This window comes from Pyrus communis, chromosome 7 (assembly GCF_963583255.1).
Source record: "Pyrus communis chromosome 7, drPyrComm1.1, whole genome shotgun sequence".
Classification (NCBI taxonomy): domain Eukaryota; kingdom Viridiplantae; phylum Streptophyta; class Magnoliopsida; order Rosales; family Rosaceae; genus Pyrus; species Pyrus communis.
Genome location: NC_084809.1, coordinates 13,968,907 through 13,986,744, shown reverse-complemented (window position 1 = coordinate 13,986,744; position 17,838 = coordinate 13,968,907). Strand labels below are relative to the sequence as shown.

At 39.9% G+C, this 17,838-nt stretch overlaps 1 protein-coding gene across 1 annotated transcript; it reads left to right on the top strand.

The window, feature by feature from the left end:
* The first annotated feature begins 705 nt into the window (after positions 1-705).
* LOC137740601 (uncharacterized) lies at positions 706-1,212 on the top strand. The gene has a single exon (XM_068480439.1). The coding sequence runs from the start codon at positions 706-708 to the stop codon at positions 1,210-1,212; it is 507 nt and encodes a 168-aa protein (XP_068336540.1).
* The last annotated feature ends 16,626 nt before the right edge of the window (positions 1,213-17,838 follow it).

The following is a 17,838-nucleotide window of genomic DNA, read 5'->3' as shown; positions in this document are numbered from 1 at the left end:
GATCGAGCAAATGGAGCCATCGTAAAAGTTCATCCCGCCACATTCACCTTGTTCAAAGGAGAAGAAGATCCCGATAGGCACCCGATGCATTATCGAAGCGCCATGACCCTTTACACCAACAATAACGCTCTTATGTGCAAAATTTTTGTCATGACACTCCAAAGCGAGACGCAAGACTAGTTCCACACCTTGCCGCCACGCTTAATCCGGAACTTCAACGAACTTTCCTTGGTTTTCATTAAGGACTAGTCGTCTTACCGTTTGATAAAAAAGAAGTCTGACCACCTTTTCAACCCGAATGAGTCACTTTGCACATACGTCAAGAGGTTCAAGGTGGAGAAGGCGAAGATCGTCGGATGCAATGACAACATTGCATGCTCAACCTTCCAAAATGGGCTCCCAGCAAATCACCCATTTTTCAAAGAATTGATCATGGGAGAAAACTTGACCCTGGCAGACTTTCATGCTTTGGCAGAAAAACACTCCCTCTAGGATGAGGCCAAGTGCCTCCAAAAGTAGCCTGAGCAGTCGCGCAAAGACGCAGAGCCGACTTAGAAGAAGGTGGGCGATAAACCGCTCAATGAAAAAAATAAACAAGGAAGTAGACACATGGATCAATCCCCGACGAAAGGAGGCACGGGGCCCAAGACGTACACCAAGTTCTCAGTCCCAATCAACTAAATCCTTCGTGACCTCAGGGCCAAGATGTGGTTCAAGATGCTTCCACCCATGAAGGGAGACACTTCTAAGATGAACCAGACAAAATACTGCACATTCCACAGAGTTCTAGGGCATGCAACCAACGACTGCACCTCATGGATGAAGTACCTTAAGAAGCTCGTGAAGGAAGGCAAGTACGACCAGTATGTCAATAAGCCAGCTGCCCGGCCCAGACGAGAAGCAGACGTCGATACCAAACCCCCAACCAAGACAATCTATATCAATGACATCTTTGCCAAGTCCGAGCATCTTGGGGCCACCAATAATTCTAAGAAGAGGAAGATCCAGCAGGCGAGATCGATTTTTCAGGTTCAAGCCATAGATCCTGTACTTGGATCAATCGGCGACTTCACCAAGCAGGTCATGGAGGGAGTAGATTTTCCCCACAACGACGCCTTGGTGATTTCTGTTCAATTGGCCCATGCCATCGTTGACAAAATTATGGTGGACAATGGCAGCTTAGTCAACATCCTACAATTATCAGCTATCTAGAAGATGGGCCTGGAAAACATGATTAAACATAAAGCGGAGGTCTTGACCGGATTCAACTGACTTACCTCAATTGTCGTTGACACTATCACGCTTAACGTAACCAGCCTACTGATTGTCTCATCCCAGACTTTCATGATCGTCAACGACCCATCTCCTCATAATTGGATATTGGGTCGACCTTGGCTAGTGAAGATTAGAGCTGTGACCTTGATGGAGTATCATAAGATCTGATTTTGCATCCTAGGAGGAGCAGTCAGAGAAATCAAAAGTGACTAGGCCATGTCTCGGCGATGCACTGTACAAGTTCTCAAGGAGTTAAAAAAGAAGTCTGTCGCCCCATCAATAGTAGCTGAAGTATAGAAAAACGATTCTACCTCTGCCAAATAGTAATTACAACAGGCAGGTTAAGAAGATGGTGTTAAGGTCAATAATGCCCTGGAAGATGAATTAGGATGGAAACCCGAAGAGGACGTTGAGAACATTATTCTTGATCCCTATAAACCGGTGAAGATAGCTAGGACTGGCTCACGTCTGAGCTTGAAAGAGAAAGAAGAACTCACTATTTTCCTTAGGGAAAATCGTGACGTTTTCACATAGTCATCCTCAGACATGCTCGGTATTGATCCAGCAATAGCTTACCACTAGGTGCACATTGATCCTACTGTCAAATCTGTGATCTAGAAAAGGCGACATTTCACACCCAAGCGAGTAGCGATTATTAAGGCGAAGATCGACAAGTTACTGGAGGCCGGATTCATTGAGGAAGTGGTGTACTCAGAATGGCTGGCCAACGTTGTGCTAGTTCTTAGGGTACCTTGTAACCTAGCGAGGAATTAAGGCTCATCTAAGGCAGATCAGAGCAATATTGGACATGAAGTCTCCCACAACTCTGAAAGATATCCAAAGTCTTATTGGACAAGTAATCGTTTCCTCTCGCAATCCACGGATCAATGTAAGTTATTCTTCAAGGCAATCAAGAGGGCGTAGAAGGACAAACAGGACAACGAGTGTGAGAGAGCATTTCAAGGCCTGAAGTAGTACTTGATGTCACCTCCACTACTATCCAAGCCAGAGGCAGCAGAGGACCTGTATATTTATTTGGTGGTATCAGAAGTAGTAGTGAGTTTTACCCTCGTACGAGAAGTGCAGGGGGCTCAATTGCCTGTATTCTATACATCTAAAGTTATCCTTGATGTGGAAACCAGATACCTGAAGATTGAAAAGCCAATTTTGGCACTAGTTGTTGCAGCTCGGAAGCCCAGACCTTACTTTCAAAGGCATCCGATCATCGTCATAACCTAGTACCCACTGCGATTAATTTTGCATAGTCTGGACGTTTCTCAACGAGTGATGAAGTGGGCATTGGAACTTAGCTAATACGGCTTAGCATACTGATAGGAGCATATTTATGCAACTTAATTGGCTTGTTCTCGTACATTTACATTGTGTTTCCTTAGTTATTTTAGTCCTTTATGCTTCTTTTGTGTGTTTTTAGGTTCATATGGCTGAGGAAGCAAAATGGTGCAATTTGGAGCATTTTGGAGCAAAATTGGGCTTGGAATAGATAGCTTATGTTTGGAGCAAAAGGAATGGACGAAATTGAAGACTTAATGAAGTTAGGATTCCTAATCATAAGAGGATTCCTAATCAAATGAGGAATCCTAGTCAAAGAAGGTTTCCTACTTGAAGTAGGAAAGTTAAGCCAAGGTTTCCTATTTTGGTTTAATCTTTCCTAAAGCCTTAATGACTCCATATTTCAGCAATATCAAAGGATCCTACCTATTCTAGGTCACAAAACTTGCAACCTTAAGCCATGTCGTGTGTCCCTTTGTGTTCCCCCTTCCTTGCCGTGCAAGGAGGGGCCTTGTTTCCTATTTTAAACCATTTAAACACATTCCTTTTTCATCCCAAGCTCAGCCATAACTCACATACCCTTTTCTATAACAAAATTCTTGCCTAATTTCAGAAATAAAAAGCATTCCTTTCTTACAAGCCTTGCCGCAACTTTTAATTAAGTTTCCTTTAAAATTTTGATTTGATTTCCTTTTTCTAGAAGCTTTGGACTTAATTTCTGATTACCTAAATAACCTAGGGTTTTAATTCCTGAAATCCTATTAATAAACCTCCTTGTTGCAGCCACAATTTATGGATTCATTCACCATTCACGCCAGAAATTCATCCCATCCCTCTAACACATCCATACTTCACCATTCTCCATATTTTCTGCCCAAAACCAACCCTTGCCGTCCCCTACATCCATCCCAAACCTAAGTCCATCATTCTACGTCATCCATAACCCCCTAAACTCACAGAACCTCTTGTGCCGTAGCAAAGGAGAGGAAGAAGAGTGCTTGAAGATTCTAGCTATTCAATATTGGATCGTTGGAGTATTTAGGTGTTCTCTTTCTTATATTTACAATGTATAAATCTGTTTTCCTTTGTTTTGTGAACATGAGGAACTAAGCCTTTTGGCTAGGGGGCTATTCAATACCATGATTATGCTTGCAAGATGAATTGATTACATCCAATTGCTATTTCATAAGTTGTGAATTCAATTTGCTTAACTGTTTGATTGATAACTCATTCTTGTGTGTTGATTAAGGTGGCCACTTAGTTTTTCATGCAGGGATTTGAAGCTAAAATATAAGGGAATTTCACCTAATAGTTATAACCTTATATTTGCTAGTAGTGGAGGTCGTTTATCGACGATCGCGTTAAGTGAATTCTTGGCAAAAGTTTCATGCTTTTCATAGTAACAATTGCCTCGTCAATACTTATAGTTTTCATGAAACTTAATGATCTTTGATTGTACCTTTATTGTGCTTTTCACGTAAGGGACTTTTAGAGAATGTTTTGAGTTGTTGTATGCGCATTCCCATCCAATTCAATAACTTAAGGAAAACTTGAAAGTTAAAAAAATGCTGTTCACGGTTAACTTGGAGTATTGAGTTTCATGATTTATTGAAAGAAGCAATTGGAAATCAATTTGAATGCAAGTGTGTCATGTGTGGAGAAGAACCCTCTAGTTAGCCCATCATTCATCAATTCACCTAATTTAGTCTAAAGAATTTGTTTTCTTTGTCCTTGTCTTAATTTACTTAATTTTCGTCAAAACCACTTCCCCCATTAATTTAAAGTGTAGATTAGTTAGAAATCAATTTAGTTGGTGTTTTTAAGTGTTTTGAGTCAAGTGATAACTCAATTTCGTCCAGATTTGAGTAAAGTGTTCAAGACTGCCCAGAAAGTGTTTTTAAGGCAGTTTTGAGTGTTTGTTTGCTATTTTGAGTCTTTTGGTTCGTTTTGGTGTTTTATAGTTTAGTGTTGCATTCTTTGAGTCTAGTTGATTGTTTAAACTTTGTTTTTATGATTTTGAGTAAGTTTAGAGTATTTAGCAATCCCTCCTAATCCCCGGTTTAAGAACGATCCCTACTTGCATCCTTACTACAATTTGACAACAAGAGGGTTAATTTGTGTGCTTAACTATTTTCGCATCACATACCAACCCCACACAACAATAAAAGCCCAAACATTGGCAGACTTTATAGCATAATTCACCCCAAGCCTGAAAGACGGAGCAACTCAGCCTACTAGCGCCCCAAAGGCAGTTGAGCATGCCGTAGCCTCACCAGCCCCACATGCAAGAGATTTCTAGCGTTTACATGTCGACGGATCATCCAACTACCATGGATTAAGAGCAGGCCTAGTTCTTATTACCTCGGATGGTTCGATGCTCGAGCAGGCAATCACTCTAAGCTTCAAGGCGTCGAACAACAAAGCAGAGTATGAAGCCCTATTAGCAGGTCTCCAATTGGCAAAAGACCTAGTGGTGAAGAAGCTCGCGATCTATTTTGATTCCCAGCTAATCACCAACCAAACCTCAGGGGAGTACGCAGCAAAGCATTCAAAGATGGCCCGATACCTTGAGAAGGTACAAGAGTAGCTAGAAACATTCTAGGCGTACACGCCCACTCAGGTTCCATAAGCAGAAAATACCCATGCAGACGCACTAGCAGCCCTAGGCTCTGCCTTAGACCATCAACTTGAGCGCTTCATCCTAGTCGAGTACTTGGAAAAGCCAAGTATAGATAAGGAACCAGCAGTTAAGATGGCGCAGATCAACATAACCTCGAGTTAGTAAGATCTCATTATTAACTACCTAGTCAATAGAACGCTCCCTGCATATAGACTGGAGTCTAGAAAGCTCTAGATGAAGGCAACACGCTACTACATGTGGAACGGCAGATGCATTCATAGATCATTTTCAGGACCATATCTCTGCTGCCTATCGCCTCTCGACGACCTGAAGAATCTTAGCTCAATCCATGAAGGCGTCTGTGGAAACCACTCTGAAGGCCGCTCCCTGGCGCAAAAAGCTCGTAATGCTGGCTACTACTAGTCAACCATGCATCAAGATGCCAAGGAGTATGTACAAAGGTACGACAACTGTCAGTATTTCAAGCCTATACCCGCACTACCAGCCAGCGAACTCAACCCGCAAATGAGTCATTGGATATTCATATAGTGGGTAATTGACCTGGTAGAACCAATGTCGCCTGCCATTGAGGGCAAATGCATGATGATCGGAGCAACCGACTATTTCACAAAATGGGTCAAAGCCGAACCCATGACTACGACTACCCAGACAAACATAAAGCACTTTATATGGAAGAACATCATATGCCACTTCAGCATCCCTCACTTTATCGTCACAAACAATGGTCCGCAATTCGCGAGCAAAGACTTGGCGATGTTCTTTGAAAAATATGGCATTAAGCAGCATATATCCATACCCTAGTACCCGCAGGGCAACGGGCAGGCCAAGGCGTCCAATAAGACCATTCTCAATTGCCTCAAGAAGTCCCTCTTAAACAAGAAAGGCAAGTGGCTAGACAAGCTCTCTAGTATTCTGTGGGAGTATCACACATCTGAGAGACGAGCAATCGACAAAACTCCATTCTCCCTGGCGTATGGCTCTAAGGTGATCATCCCTCCCAATGTCATGATGCCAAGCATCATCATTGTACTGTCAAATTTCAAGCAGAACGAGAATGAGATGGCCACAAACTTAGACTTGGCAGAGGAAGAGTGTGAGAAGGTTATCATCCGCATTACGGCATATCAGCCGAGTAGGTGAAAATGGCAGCTACACCCTCACCACTATGAGTGACAAAGAAATCGAAAATTAGTGAAATGCCTACAACCTAATGAAGTACAATGTGTGGCCTCCCACTATTCCTTGGACCTTGTTCAAGACAAATAAAGTTTGAAGACTCAAGCAGCTCAACGAACAAGAACAAAGTTAATACATTTCTTTATTTTCAACGAAGATTGTAGGAATTATTCACAAGCCTGGGCCGAATGCATAAACAAATTGACCACCCTTATGACAGCAGAAGATGTCCTTGCCCTTGCAGACATGGTATGTGTTCTTTCATTAAGATAGGGTAAACTGATCCGGGATATCCAAATGTGGATGGGTTGTACGACCGCTCAATTTCCTTTGAATGCATCGACTACCTGAGCTGGACGACTCCTAGAATTGGCCATAATAGTCTTTCTCCTAAAAAGACTTAGTCGACTGAAAGATTCAATTTCGCGAGAGCTCGGGCCTCTAACTGGAAGAGACGCTAAGTGTAAAATTCCTGCCCATGAAAGAATTCTCGTGACCAAATGGTTTGTCTTTGACGTGCAAGTCTTCATGAACATAGCTTGGCTCTAAAGTGTTGCAATACTAGTTAAGCGATCTGCGGATCAAGTTACAACTCGAAAGGATATGGCTTCTGAGGCGCAATTCTGCCTATACCTTAAGCCTAAAACGCTTCCGAGAGCCAGAGACGATGCGTAAAGTGGTCACGTGAGTCGTCTAATTCTGTAAGTAAGATGCTTGGCCGACGACCCAATGGCTGGTAGCCCAAGGCAATCTGTAAGCTAAGAATTACACCTGCTATGACTACATGGACCCGTCTGCTTATTTAAAACCAACGCTTCCGGGCGACAGTCTACAATTTAACTTTTGCAAGAGCTAAAGTTGAAGTATGACTATAGCAGCTACATGGATTTCTTCTGCTTTCTATAAGAAGCAAGTGTCTAACTGTCAGTTCTATAAGTTAAAAACTTCGCAACACGCCCCGGGATAGCTAAGGCTTGTGCAGCTGCTAAAGCTGAAGTATGACTATAGCAGTTACGCGGATTTCCTCTGCTTTCTACGAGAAGTAAGTGTCCGGCCATTAGCTCTGTAAATTAAAAACTTCTCGATGCGCCTTGGGAGGGACAAGGCTCGTGTAGCCGCTAAAGTCGAAGTACGACAATAGCAGTTACGTGGATTTCCTCTGCTTTCTATGAGAAACAAGTGTCCGATCGCTAGCTCTATAAGTTAAAAACTTCGCAGCACATCCCTGAGGGGCCAAGGCTTGTGCAACTGCTAAAGCTGAGATTCATAACTATAGTAGCTATGCAAACTTGCCTGATTCCTTCAGAGGCTACGAGTTTGGCCTTTGACTCTATAAGTTAGAAATCTTTCATTTTTTCCTTTTACAGGTAAAGCTTCTTAAGCATCAAAGCTGAGACTAAAACCTAAGTGACGACGTGGGATCGATTGCTTCATTAAGGTTGCTTACCCAGTTACTCGTCTTATGGTAAAGTTTTGCAAATGACATGGCGAAATAGAAGGATGAAGCAAAGCCAGGAAAGTTGTTTATTAAATTTCTAACAAATTGATAAATTGGCTCGAAGGCCAATAAAGTTCAAATAAAGCAGAACGAAAAGGAAAAGAAGAAAATTCTTAAGTTTAAGCAAAAAGACTACTCATTGGCAGCTTGTGCAACCACTGGTCCCTCGACCGCCACGCCTTCAGCAACCGCACCGCTCTTAGCAGCCAAAGCTTCCATCAGCTCATACTCAACTGCATCTGCCTGGACTACCTGACCCTCAGCTGCTCCACCAAAGGCAGCCTTAAACGAGAAGTCAAGTAGATCAATTAGAGAAATAGAGAAAGTCCCGAAGTCCTTCTTGGAAAATTCATAATCTGACAGCTTATCCTGAAGATGGTTTACATAGCCAAGCTTGTAGAAATCAGCCTGACAATAAGCAAACGCCACTTCGTGAACACCTTTCTCGTTCTTCAGTTATGCATTCTCCTCAATAAGCCCAGTGTAAGTACCTTGCAGCTCATCCAGTTCATTTTTCAGGTTCTTGCTAGCAGACAGCGCACCATGCAAATCCATTCCATTGGACTCAAGCTTACTGGCAATATCCTTGAGACGAGACACTTTAGCTTGCATGAAGACAAACTCTTCGTCCTTGGTAAAATAAACAGATCATAGATCCAAATTGACATGCTCAAGGTCCTTGACCACTGGTGAAACACGATTGACTTCCTTCTCTGTAACTTCTAACATCGCCTAAGTCGCACTAAGCTTAACCTTCAAGTGGATGACTTCTTGATGAGCGGTTTCTAGCTGCACAGAAGTGAGGGCAAAGACATCAGACCCTTTCAAAATGACGATTTTAGATTTGTGCTTCTCGATTTTTTTGGTAGCTAAGCGAACCGTTAATGCCGCTTCGACTTCTTTAGCACACTTGACAGTATCCTGATCAACTCGCATAGACTCAGTTGCCAAGATCAAGGTCTTATAAATTATAGTAATGAGGGAGGACATCCTCGAGTAGGTAGAATGCTTCGTAAAAGAGTCTGAGCGGATGACAATTTTCCCAACATTGTCAACGAACTTGACACATGCATTAACGTCCTTAAGCAGGTCAGCCTTCAGCAGCGCACAAACCTTGGGAAACTCTCTAGCCTCATACTTGGTGGATCTCACATAACTGCCCGTGCGAGCAAATTTCCTTTTCTCAGTAGATGAATCAGTTATAATAGGAGGAGGAATAGGCCCAAGCGCCAACTTAGCAACAGAATCCACTTTGCCCCTCTTCATAACGGTGTGCCTCTCACAAGCCAAGCCAAACTTAGCTTCTGACATGCGCTTCGACACAAATCCAAACACTAGGGGCATCATCGAACCTTTCCACTGGGCAATCCTCTCAACAATAGACGTGGCTACTTTTGGAGCAACAAGTTTCTCAGGCTCAGACTCGATAAACTTTTTCATCCCTTTGGAGAAATCAAATCGATGACAAGTTTTTCAGCAGCAGACAAGCCCCTGTAAGTAGGAGAAGAAGTCATTAGCTTCTTATAGGACGAAGACTCGCAAGCAGGCGAGGAAAATTTCTTTTTTCCACCTTCATTAGCAGTAGGCTCTACAGCTGCATTCATACGAGCAAACGCCTTATCCTTTATCTGCTTTATCTCTTCCTTCGAAGGCAGCCCGCCTTTCTCCGATGAAGAGGACTGAGTAGCTAGCGCCACTCATGGTACTCAGCAGGAATGCCCAAAGCGATGTGCACTTTCTTCATATGCATTGAAGTTCTTGGAGTTCAGCCAAATTTTGAATCTACACAAAGTAAGAAGGACAATCAATAAACTAAAGTCATGGAACAGCTCAACAAAAATTCAAATAGGTCAAGAATGAACCAGTTCACTTACCATTAATAAAGACAGTCGGAACACGCAGCTCAAGAGAAGAGTCAAACTCCCACTCTCCACTAAACTCCAAAGTGTTTCTCGCCTACTCATGATCACCTTTGCAGGAAGCATCAAGCAGTCTATGGCGAGACCTCAATTGCCCCACGCCTTCCTTGTGGCCAATTTTGAAGAAGTACCAGAACTCATTTCTGGTAAAGCCGAGATAAAAAAAAACCTGCTCAAGTTCAAGAACCTTACCATCGCATGAACTGCATTCGGGTAGCATTGAGTAGGCACGCATTTCATAGAGTAGATCACCTCCTGGAAAAGACGTGACATAGGAAAAGTAAATCCAAACATGAAGTAATACGAATAGAATTTGATAACCTTTTTTCTAGCAGTGGCACCCTCGCCGCACGGTTCATGGCCGCTATCATCATTCACTTGCTTAACGCGAACCCTAGACAAAATCACATGCTTATAAGCCTTAAGAAAATCCTGAAATAGCTTATCGGAATTAATTTTGACATATGCAGCCTTGAAGTAGCCCACCTTGTCGGAATAACCACCTTGATGGTACAAAGGTGGAAGATACTCGTCCAAAATCCTTATAAAAAGTACGAAGGAAAAATATTTAGAAGGCAACTCTAAAAAAAAAAAAATAAAGGACCGCAGAGCCCAGCGCCCCAGCGCCAAGCCTTACGGCCCAACTCACCCTCATTCAGCACGGGCCCAAACCGCAAAAGTCTAACAACAAGCCAAACCCCACAACCTAGACCTGGCTCTTTCTTTCTCTCATATCCAGCGCACCACAATCGGCCCAATGGCCTCTCGACCTAGTCCACCAGCGAGAGGGGGTGAACACCTATCGCCTTTCTCATTTTCCTCTGAATTTTAACAGGCTTGAGCCCAACACTCCACCCCTGCGCCCTCGACCCATTCCGAGCTATCACCTGGCCCATGCCAGCCGCGTGCCAAGCCTAGCTTAAGTCACCAGCATCTCGGTTTAAGCCGAGCCGACCCCATGCCAAGCCACTAGCAGCCCTATGGCACCCTTACCACGTGTTTCACACATCCTCGGTCTTCGCCGAGCCAATTTTTCAAGTCCCAGGACTCCCAAAAATGAGAGATGACTCTTTGCAAGGGCAAGATAAGAAGAAAGCTAGGGAAGGGGGAAAATCCTTTGGCTTCTCTCTTCCTTGTTGGAATGATGATTGTTCTCCAAATTTATTTAATCCCCAGCTTAAGGAAGAATTAAATAGGTATTAGGGGCAATTGGTTTCCTTTTCCTAGAAAATGTCTATCTCCAAATCAAGAAAGGAGATCAAGTTCAAATTGGGAAACAACTCTACAAGCCCCATCTAGATTGGGATTTCTACACCTACTGCATTTTCCTGCGTGCAACCTAGTTGGTGTGGGGCATTTATGGAGCCTAAAATAATCCCAAAAATTCTAGAGGTGACACGTGGACTTTTGCTCAAGAAGGACAAGATTGCCCTCAATAAATAGGCAGGCTTCTCATATACTCTCACGTGCAGTTCACACCCCTGAAAGACCCAGCAGCTGAATATGACCGTCCACAGTATTAAAGATAAGGATTAATTACCCAAATCCTATCTTTAATACATTTTCAATTGAAGACTAACTTCAATCAAGTAAGTAATCCCAATTTAAATCAATTAGGAATATTTACTCCATTATCTCAAGACATTATTTCCTATTTAATATCTTGAGAATATTTCTCCATAAACTTTGACCAATAAAATGCCGCAATATGCAGGGTAAAACCCTAACACTATGGCCGACCCTCTCCCCTATATACCTCATATTCTACAAAATTTCAGAAGCTTTTACTACCCTAAAAAAGCCCTAAACACTTTACTCTTCTCAGAGAAACTGACTTAGGCATCGGAGATCCATTGGCCTAATCCCCCCCCCCAACCTCGTGGTCGCGTAAGGCTTAGGTCTTTGATCAAAGGTATTGATTGTTTTGCAAGTGCATTTTCGTCAAGATTGAAGACGACAGAAATTTGCATCGACAATAGGCACCGAAGTTACGCTTATTGAAGTGCACAGAAAACTTGTTTGAAAGTTGTTCTTGACAATAAACAAGAGACCTAACTTGAATCTCAAGCTTCTCCAATCTTTCATCCACGCTCATCATCAATTTACCTGACTACAAAATACAACCTCCACTCGAGCCACTATGCATCAAATGTTTGAAAAGGAGGAAACTAACCCTATTAGTTTACCAAAAAAACCTAATTAATAGATAAAATGGAGGGCAAGTAACATATGAGTTCGGAAAAAAAAAAAAAAAAAAAAAAACTAAATGTACCACCTAAATAACTAAGGCCAGAAAATGAAAGAATCTGAAATTCAGTAGGACGACTATACGCAAAACCATAAAATTTACCCAAAACCATATCTAAAACCTAACTTTCTTGATTCTGCAAACCCAACCCTAATATACTTTTCACAAAAAAAGTGCATTAATTGCTTTTGAAAAGCAAAAACAAATAATAGAGGAAATTACATTTTACACCATCTAAGTTTGTCAACATTTCATTTTTCTTGCATAATTTTTCAAATATTGAAATGTCATATAAAAAGTTATTGTTTTGTTGCAGTACTGTTACACCTCTATTGCATATTTTATATTTTTTTTCAAATTGGTCATTAGTGATGACATGACAAATATGAATACCACAATTTCTCTGACAGATACGTCAAACTTGCGCTACATGGATAAACAAATAATTCCTTAAATTGTTTGAAAAGTTTGCATTATAATTTAAAATTAATTGTTTTTTTTATTAAATATTTTTGTATTACAATCGATATTCTATAATAAAAAGAGGGGAAGGGTTTGAACCTAAGACATAAAAGAAAGGACTTAACAACTATGATAGTCCACCACTAAATAAAAGCACTTAGAGACACCAAAACTATGACTTAGTCCCCTCTGCACTTTATTTACTCCCCTATAACGACCCAAAAATTATTCGGAAGCAAAATTCGGTGGTAGGTCGAAACAATGTGATAGTTAATTACAACCCTATTAACCACAATAAACTTATTTCGATTACTTTATGGCTGCATCTAACCTCCTGGTTGGAGTGCCTACGTACCCTCAAGCAGGATCAAGCCATTCGTAGTTCACCGTCGTATTTAAATCGTTTACTAATAATATTTAAGTGGCGGATATGTTCCATACTAGATTCAAACAATCGAATCACATCAAACGAATATCCTATATGAATTCAGAATATAGAAATTAGCTTAAAAAGGCAAAGTCGCCCCATTAGCCATGTGCCGCCACAGATGTCGGTTTCTGGCGAACGGAAACCCAATTTTCCGACTAACTCCAAATTCTACCAAATTTTATGGGCATGTAGAGCTGAATGAGAGAAATAGTTTTCATACCTGTGTCAAAGTCTCATTCGGCCAGGAAACATTTGAAATCAGTCACAATCCGTCAGAAACCTTAAAATTGGTGTTCTTAGATTCGTCAAATCCGCAGCTTCGCCTCCCCCAAACTTGTTTGGGCTTTGTTCCTGGCCTCAAAAGGAGTTGAATGAGGGTGGTGGTCAACTGTACTACCTTCAGAAGTGGCAAATCGCTGCCAAAGAGTTCTTGGCCCGTGGGTACTATGCACCACGAAATGAGACAAAACATTGTTGGGGTTGCGGCGGAATTTGTAGGAGGAATGGTGAGATGACGAATGGTGGTGGGGGATGGTCGTGATTCGCCAAAAAAACGACCAAAATCGCGACAAAAACTGTGCAGAAACCAGGTATGTAGTCAAGTCAGAAACGGGTCACGTGGGATCCAGGTTGGCCGGTTCTTCTCCTCCTTCATTTCCCTCATTTTTCATCTCCCCATTGTTCCTTATCCCCTCTCCTTTCTCTCATTTTCTTTCTTTCCCTAATCACAGCCACACATGTGGCTTGCACTATCTACTCCAGCAAAGCTGGAGCCTTCTAGATTAATGGTCAAATGACCTATTTGCTCTTGTCTTTGTTCGTTTATATCTCATTCATTATAATTTCGTTTGGCAAACGGTTTTCGCCTATGTGCTCATAGGATTGAGCTCTATCTAAACATGCCAAGAAATACGGCAAAACATATAAGGTAAAGTGGATAAAGTACGTCATCGTATAATTTGGTTTAGCCAACTAGGGGCATTTTCATCATTTTCACTTATTGAACAAATATACGCGGTAAATATAAATGTCTTGTACTAACTGCAAAATATTTAATTTAATAATAAAATCTGGGAACATGATTTCACATTTCCCTTCACTTAGATTTCAAAATCATCAATTAATTTGAATTTCATAACTAAATTACATATTTAAAAATATTTAGGGTGTTACATCTCCCACCGCCACCTCTTCCCGTGATATTTGTTCTCCCAGGTGTTAAAGCTATTAGAAACACGTAAATCAAAACATAAAGAATGAGATTAAAACTGTATACAAAATACATTTGTAAATGCGTCCATTTAGAAATTTTTGTCCAAAGAGCACATATTTATAAATGTTTTACTAGTAGCAATCTTAGTAGAAGCACATCGAAATTTTTAATAAAAATCTTAAGCACTGCCTTGAAATCCTAGTACTTCTTCAGAGAGCGTCGAGCAAGTGCTTACAGACCAAGAACTTTTAAGTGTTTTTCAAGCTCATAAGCACTTTAAACGTTTAATATTAAGGGTTGATTTGGTATTATTGTTCTTTGAAAAAAAACTGCTTCTGCTGTGCTGTGAGAATAAGCAGCTATGAAATAAAGCAGCAGAGTGTTTGGTAAACTTTTTTGTAAAAGTGCTTTGAAAAAAAAGAAGCAATATTATAGTATTTGGTAAACTTTTATGTAAAACAGATGTGAAAAAAAACCGGTTTTTCAAAGCTGGGTTTTGCATCTTCTTGTTTTTGGTTTTTTTCAGCCAAAACTGTGAAAAAAAGCTGAAACTGAATGTTTACCAAACACAAAAACAACTCCTAGCTTTTTTTGATACTAGCTTTTTTCAGAATCACCTCAGTACCAAACCAGATCTAAACATTGTCAAAAACATTTTTGGTTACTTAAAGGTTTAGCAATTGTAAAATCACTATCAAACATACATGTACATATCTTTCACTGTATCAATTGGTTTTGGAATTTGTGTATTGAGTAGGTCAAATCAAACAGTCTCATACTTAGCCCTGGTTTGGTACTGAAGTGCTTCTGAAAAAAGTGGGTATAAAAAAAATGGACTTTTTTTTTTTGTTTGGCAAACATTTAACTTTAGCTTTTTTTTTCACAATTTTGGGTGAAAAAAAAATAAAAAACACAAAGCTGCAAAACCAAACTTTGAAAAACCGGCTTTTTTTGCTTGCCCAGCTTCTGCGCTAATTGATTTCGCAAGAGGCACTGAGGCCTTTAATGAAATTTTCCAATACGCAAAATGGCCTTTAGCAATTAAATAAATTATACATTATACCTGTCGACTTCGTTGCCGACCCCGCCACGTCTCTCTTCCGTCCTCTCTGTCATAATAAAAGAAAAGATAAAAAAAATATTATATAATATTCAACATCATATCTTTTTTAGTCATTTTACACAGTCGCGGCGGTTTTACATAAAAATTTACCAAACACTTTAACACTGATTTTTTTGCTAAAAGCACTTTTACAAAAAAAAGTTTACCAAACACTCTACTGCTTTATTTCACAGCTGTTTATTTTCGCAGCACAGCAAAAACAATTTTTTTTCAAAACACAACAATATCATACCAGCCCTTAATTTTTCCCATATGTTTCAAGTAAGAAGATTCTATGATGAAATTTTAGATAGACAATAACAACTCCGAAAAAATTCAAATTTGAACATAGACAAGTTGGGCATGATTGATGTCTCATATGTAACATGTTAGACAACTTGGGCCTTCTGGGATATAAATTGGATATGCAAGTCGTTGCCGATGACTTGTTGCCAAATCCACCCAACTGATCATGGTCCAAAACTGATAACTTGTTGAATGAAAGATAATGATTAATGTATGTGTACGGACGTAGAAAGCTCTGGGACTAGTACTGATTATACACAAGTTATACAACTACACGTAATAGGGTTCAGAAGATTAATGGCAAAGTTCGTATAATGGCTGCAAACCTACAAAGAAAGCAGCAAAGCTTGGTCCCCTTCTGTTGCAAAGTTCCACTGTTCCATAAGGATTGTAATCTTCACAATGCAACTGCCAATTCATTTTGCTGCAACTTCAGTCAATCCTACTTTTTTCCCCACATATTTTTGGCATGATTTCGTAAATGGATATCGTCAGTCACTCAATTGTTTAAGTGCATTTACTCATACATCTTACTATTGACAACAACACCACCTAGGCTGCTGTCACTCCCACCACCATTGCCTCGTGTCTCTCGTTCATAATAGCTAGACGACCACCATCAGCACAACCATTTTCACCACTACCTCTATTGTTTTCATTTAGATATTGATGTCAAACATGTTTTAATTTTTTTTATTTCTCAGGGCATCTCTAATAAAAGATGCAGTCATGTAGAATACTTTGAAAGGTGTATTTTGCATTTTTGATTGGCCGGAAAACTCTCCAATGAGGAGATATAAAGTATACGAAAAATGTAAATAAAAACGACGAATAACTTAAAACTTAAATTAAAACTTGAGTGGGCAGTGCGAGAAACAACTCCTATTACCAAGCATATAGTGTCCGAGCATAGATAAGAGTGCAGCAAAAATGGAGGATATTCTCATCTTGAATAGGATGATTGTTAATACAAACTAACAAAAATTAACTTTTTATATTATTAAAAGTGGACATAAGAGAATGCTAGAAATCCTCGTGTCCACCGAAGTACAGTCGCTAAGCTTTGAAAGGGGGCAAAACAGAAACGTATGAGCAAAAATAAAAGTTCCCAAGTGGTTAAAGTTCTATAAGTCAACTGTATTAAACCTTTAGCATGCCCACAATTTCATTAGTTCTCTCAAAGTGTATAGACCCTAGCACCTCAATTAATTAACTGAAAAAAAGACCATTGCACCTGCACCTCATGAAATTATTAATCAAACAATGTGTAAAACTATATAAACTCATAGGCACATCAACACTACCCCTTTTAGTTTTGGCCTTTCCTTATTTCTTATATACAATAGATTTTGGTACTTTAATGTCTAATCCAAACTAAAATATGAGAAAGTTTGAAGAAAAAAAATCATAACCAACAAAGCAATTCAACACTTACAAAAATACAACCCGACCTAGATATCTACGTGGATATCAAAATTGAAGCGTGCTAGTCGATACTCGAAAAGTGACGAAGCCACAAAGTAAATATAATATGTAAAAAAGTACGAATAACTTAAAACTTGAAAGGGTATTTATTACAAATGGTCCCTGAAATTGATCCATACCATTAAGATAGTTCCTGAAAATGAAAATCAATCATAATCCAGAATATTGGTGTCACAAATAAATGTAGCCCTTGTGTTAGAGTTTCGTCAAAATTTCTGTTAGTTTGCTTATGTGGCACTTATGTAGAATAAAATTATTGTCACATAAATTCATTAAAACCTATACAAAAATTTAATTTGAAATAGTTTAAAACTGATTAAAAAATATAAAAAAATTGAATCAAGTGGCCCTTTACCATAGTGGTGGAAAGGTGTTGAGCTCTTACATAATGACATGAGTTCAAACTCTGTCGGTGGCTAATCTAACATCTAATCTAACAAAATCTATCGTTTGACAAAAAAATAAAATAAAAGCTTTCCTCTTCAAAAAAATAAAAATAAAAATAAAAGGTGTTCAACAAAAAGACGACATCTTCTTGGCTGCTGCTTTTTTGAACCCTGGCGCCAACAACCAAAACTCCACTCCCTCATTAGCCAGTAGAAGTATCAAAGCCAAACAAGAATAAGCAAAGTTAGGTTATCTCTAATTGAAGGGACTACGTTTAGCCTCCGTCCAGATTATAACTTTGCAAGAAATTATTTTTTAATGAACAGTGTCAGATCATATCTATATACAATCTCTAATCGAAGGGGGCTAAAAAACAAGGTTTTTGAACATATTTTGAGGGCCACTT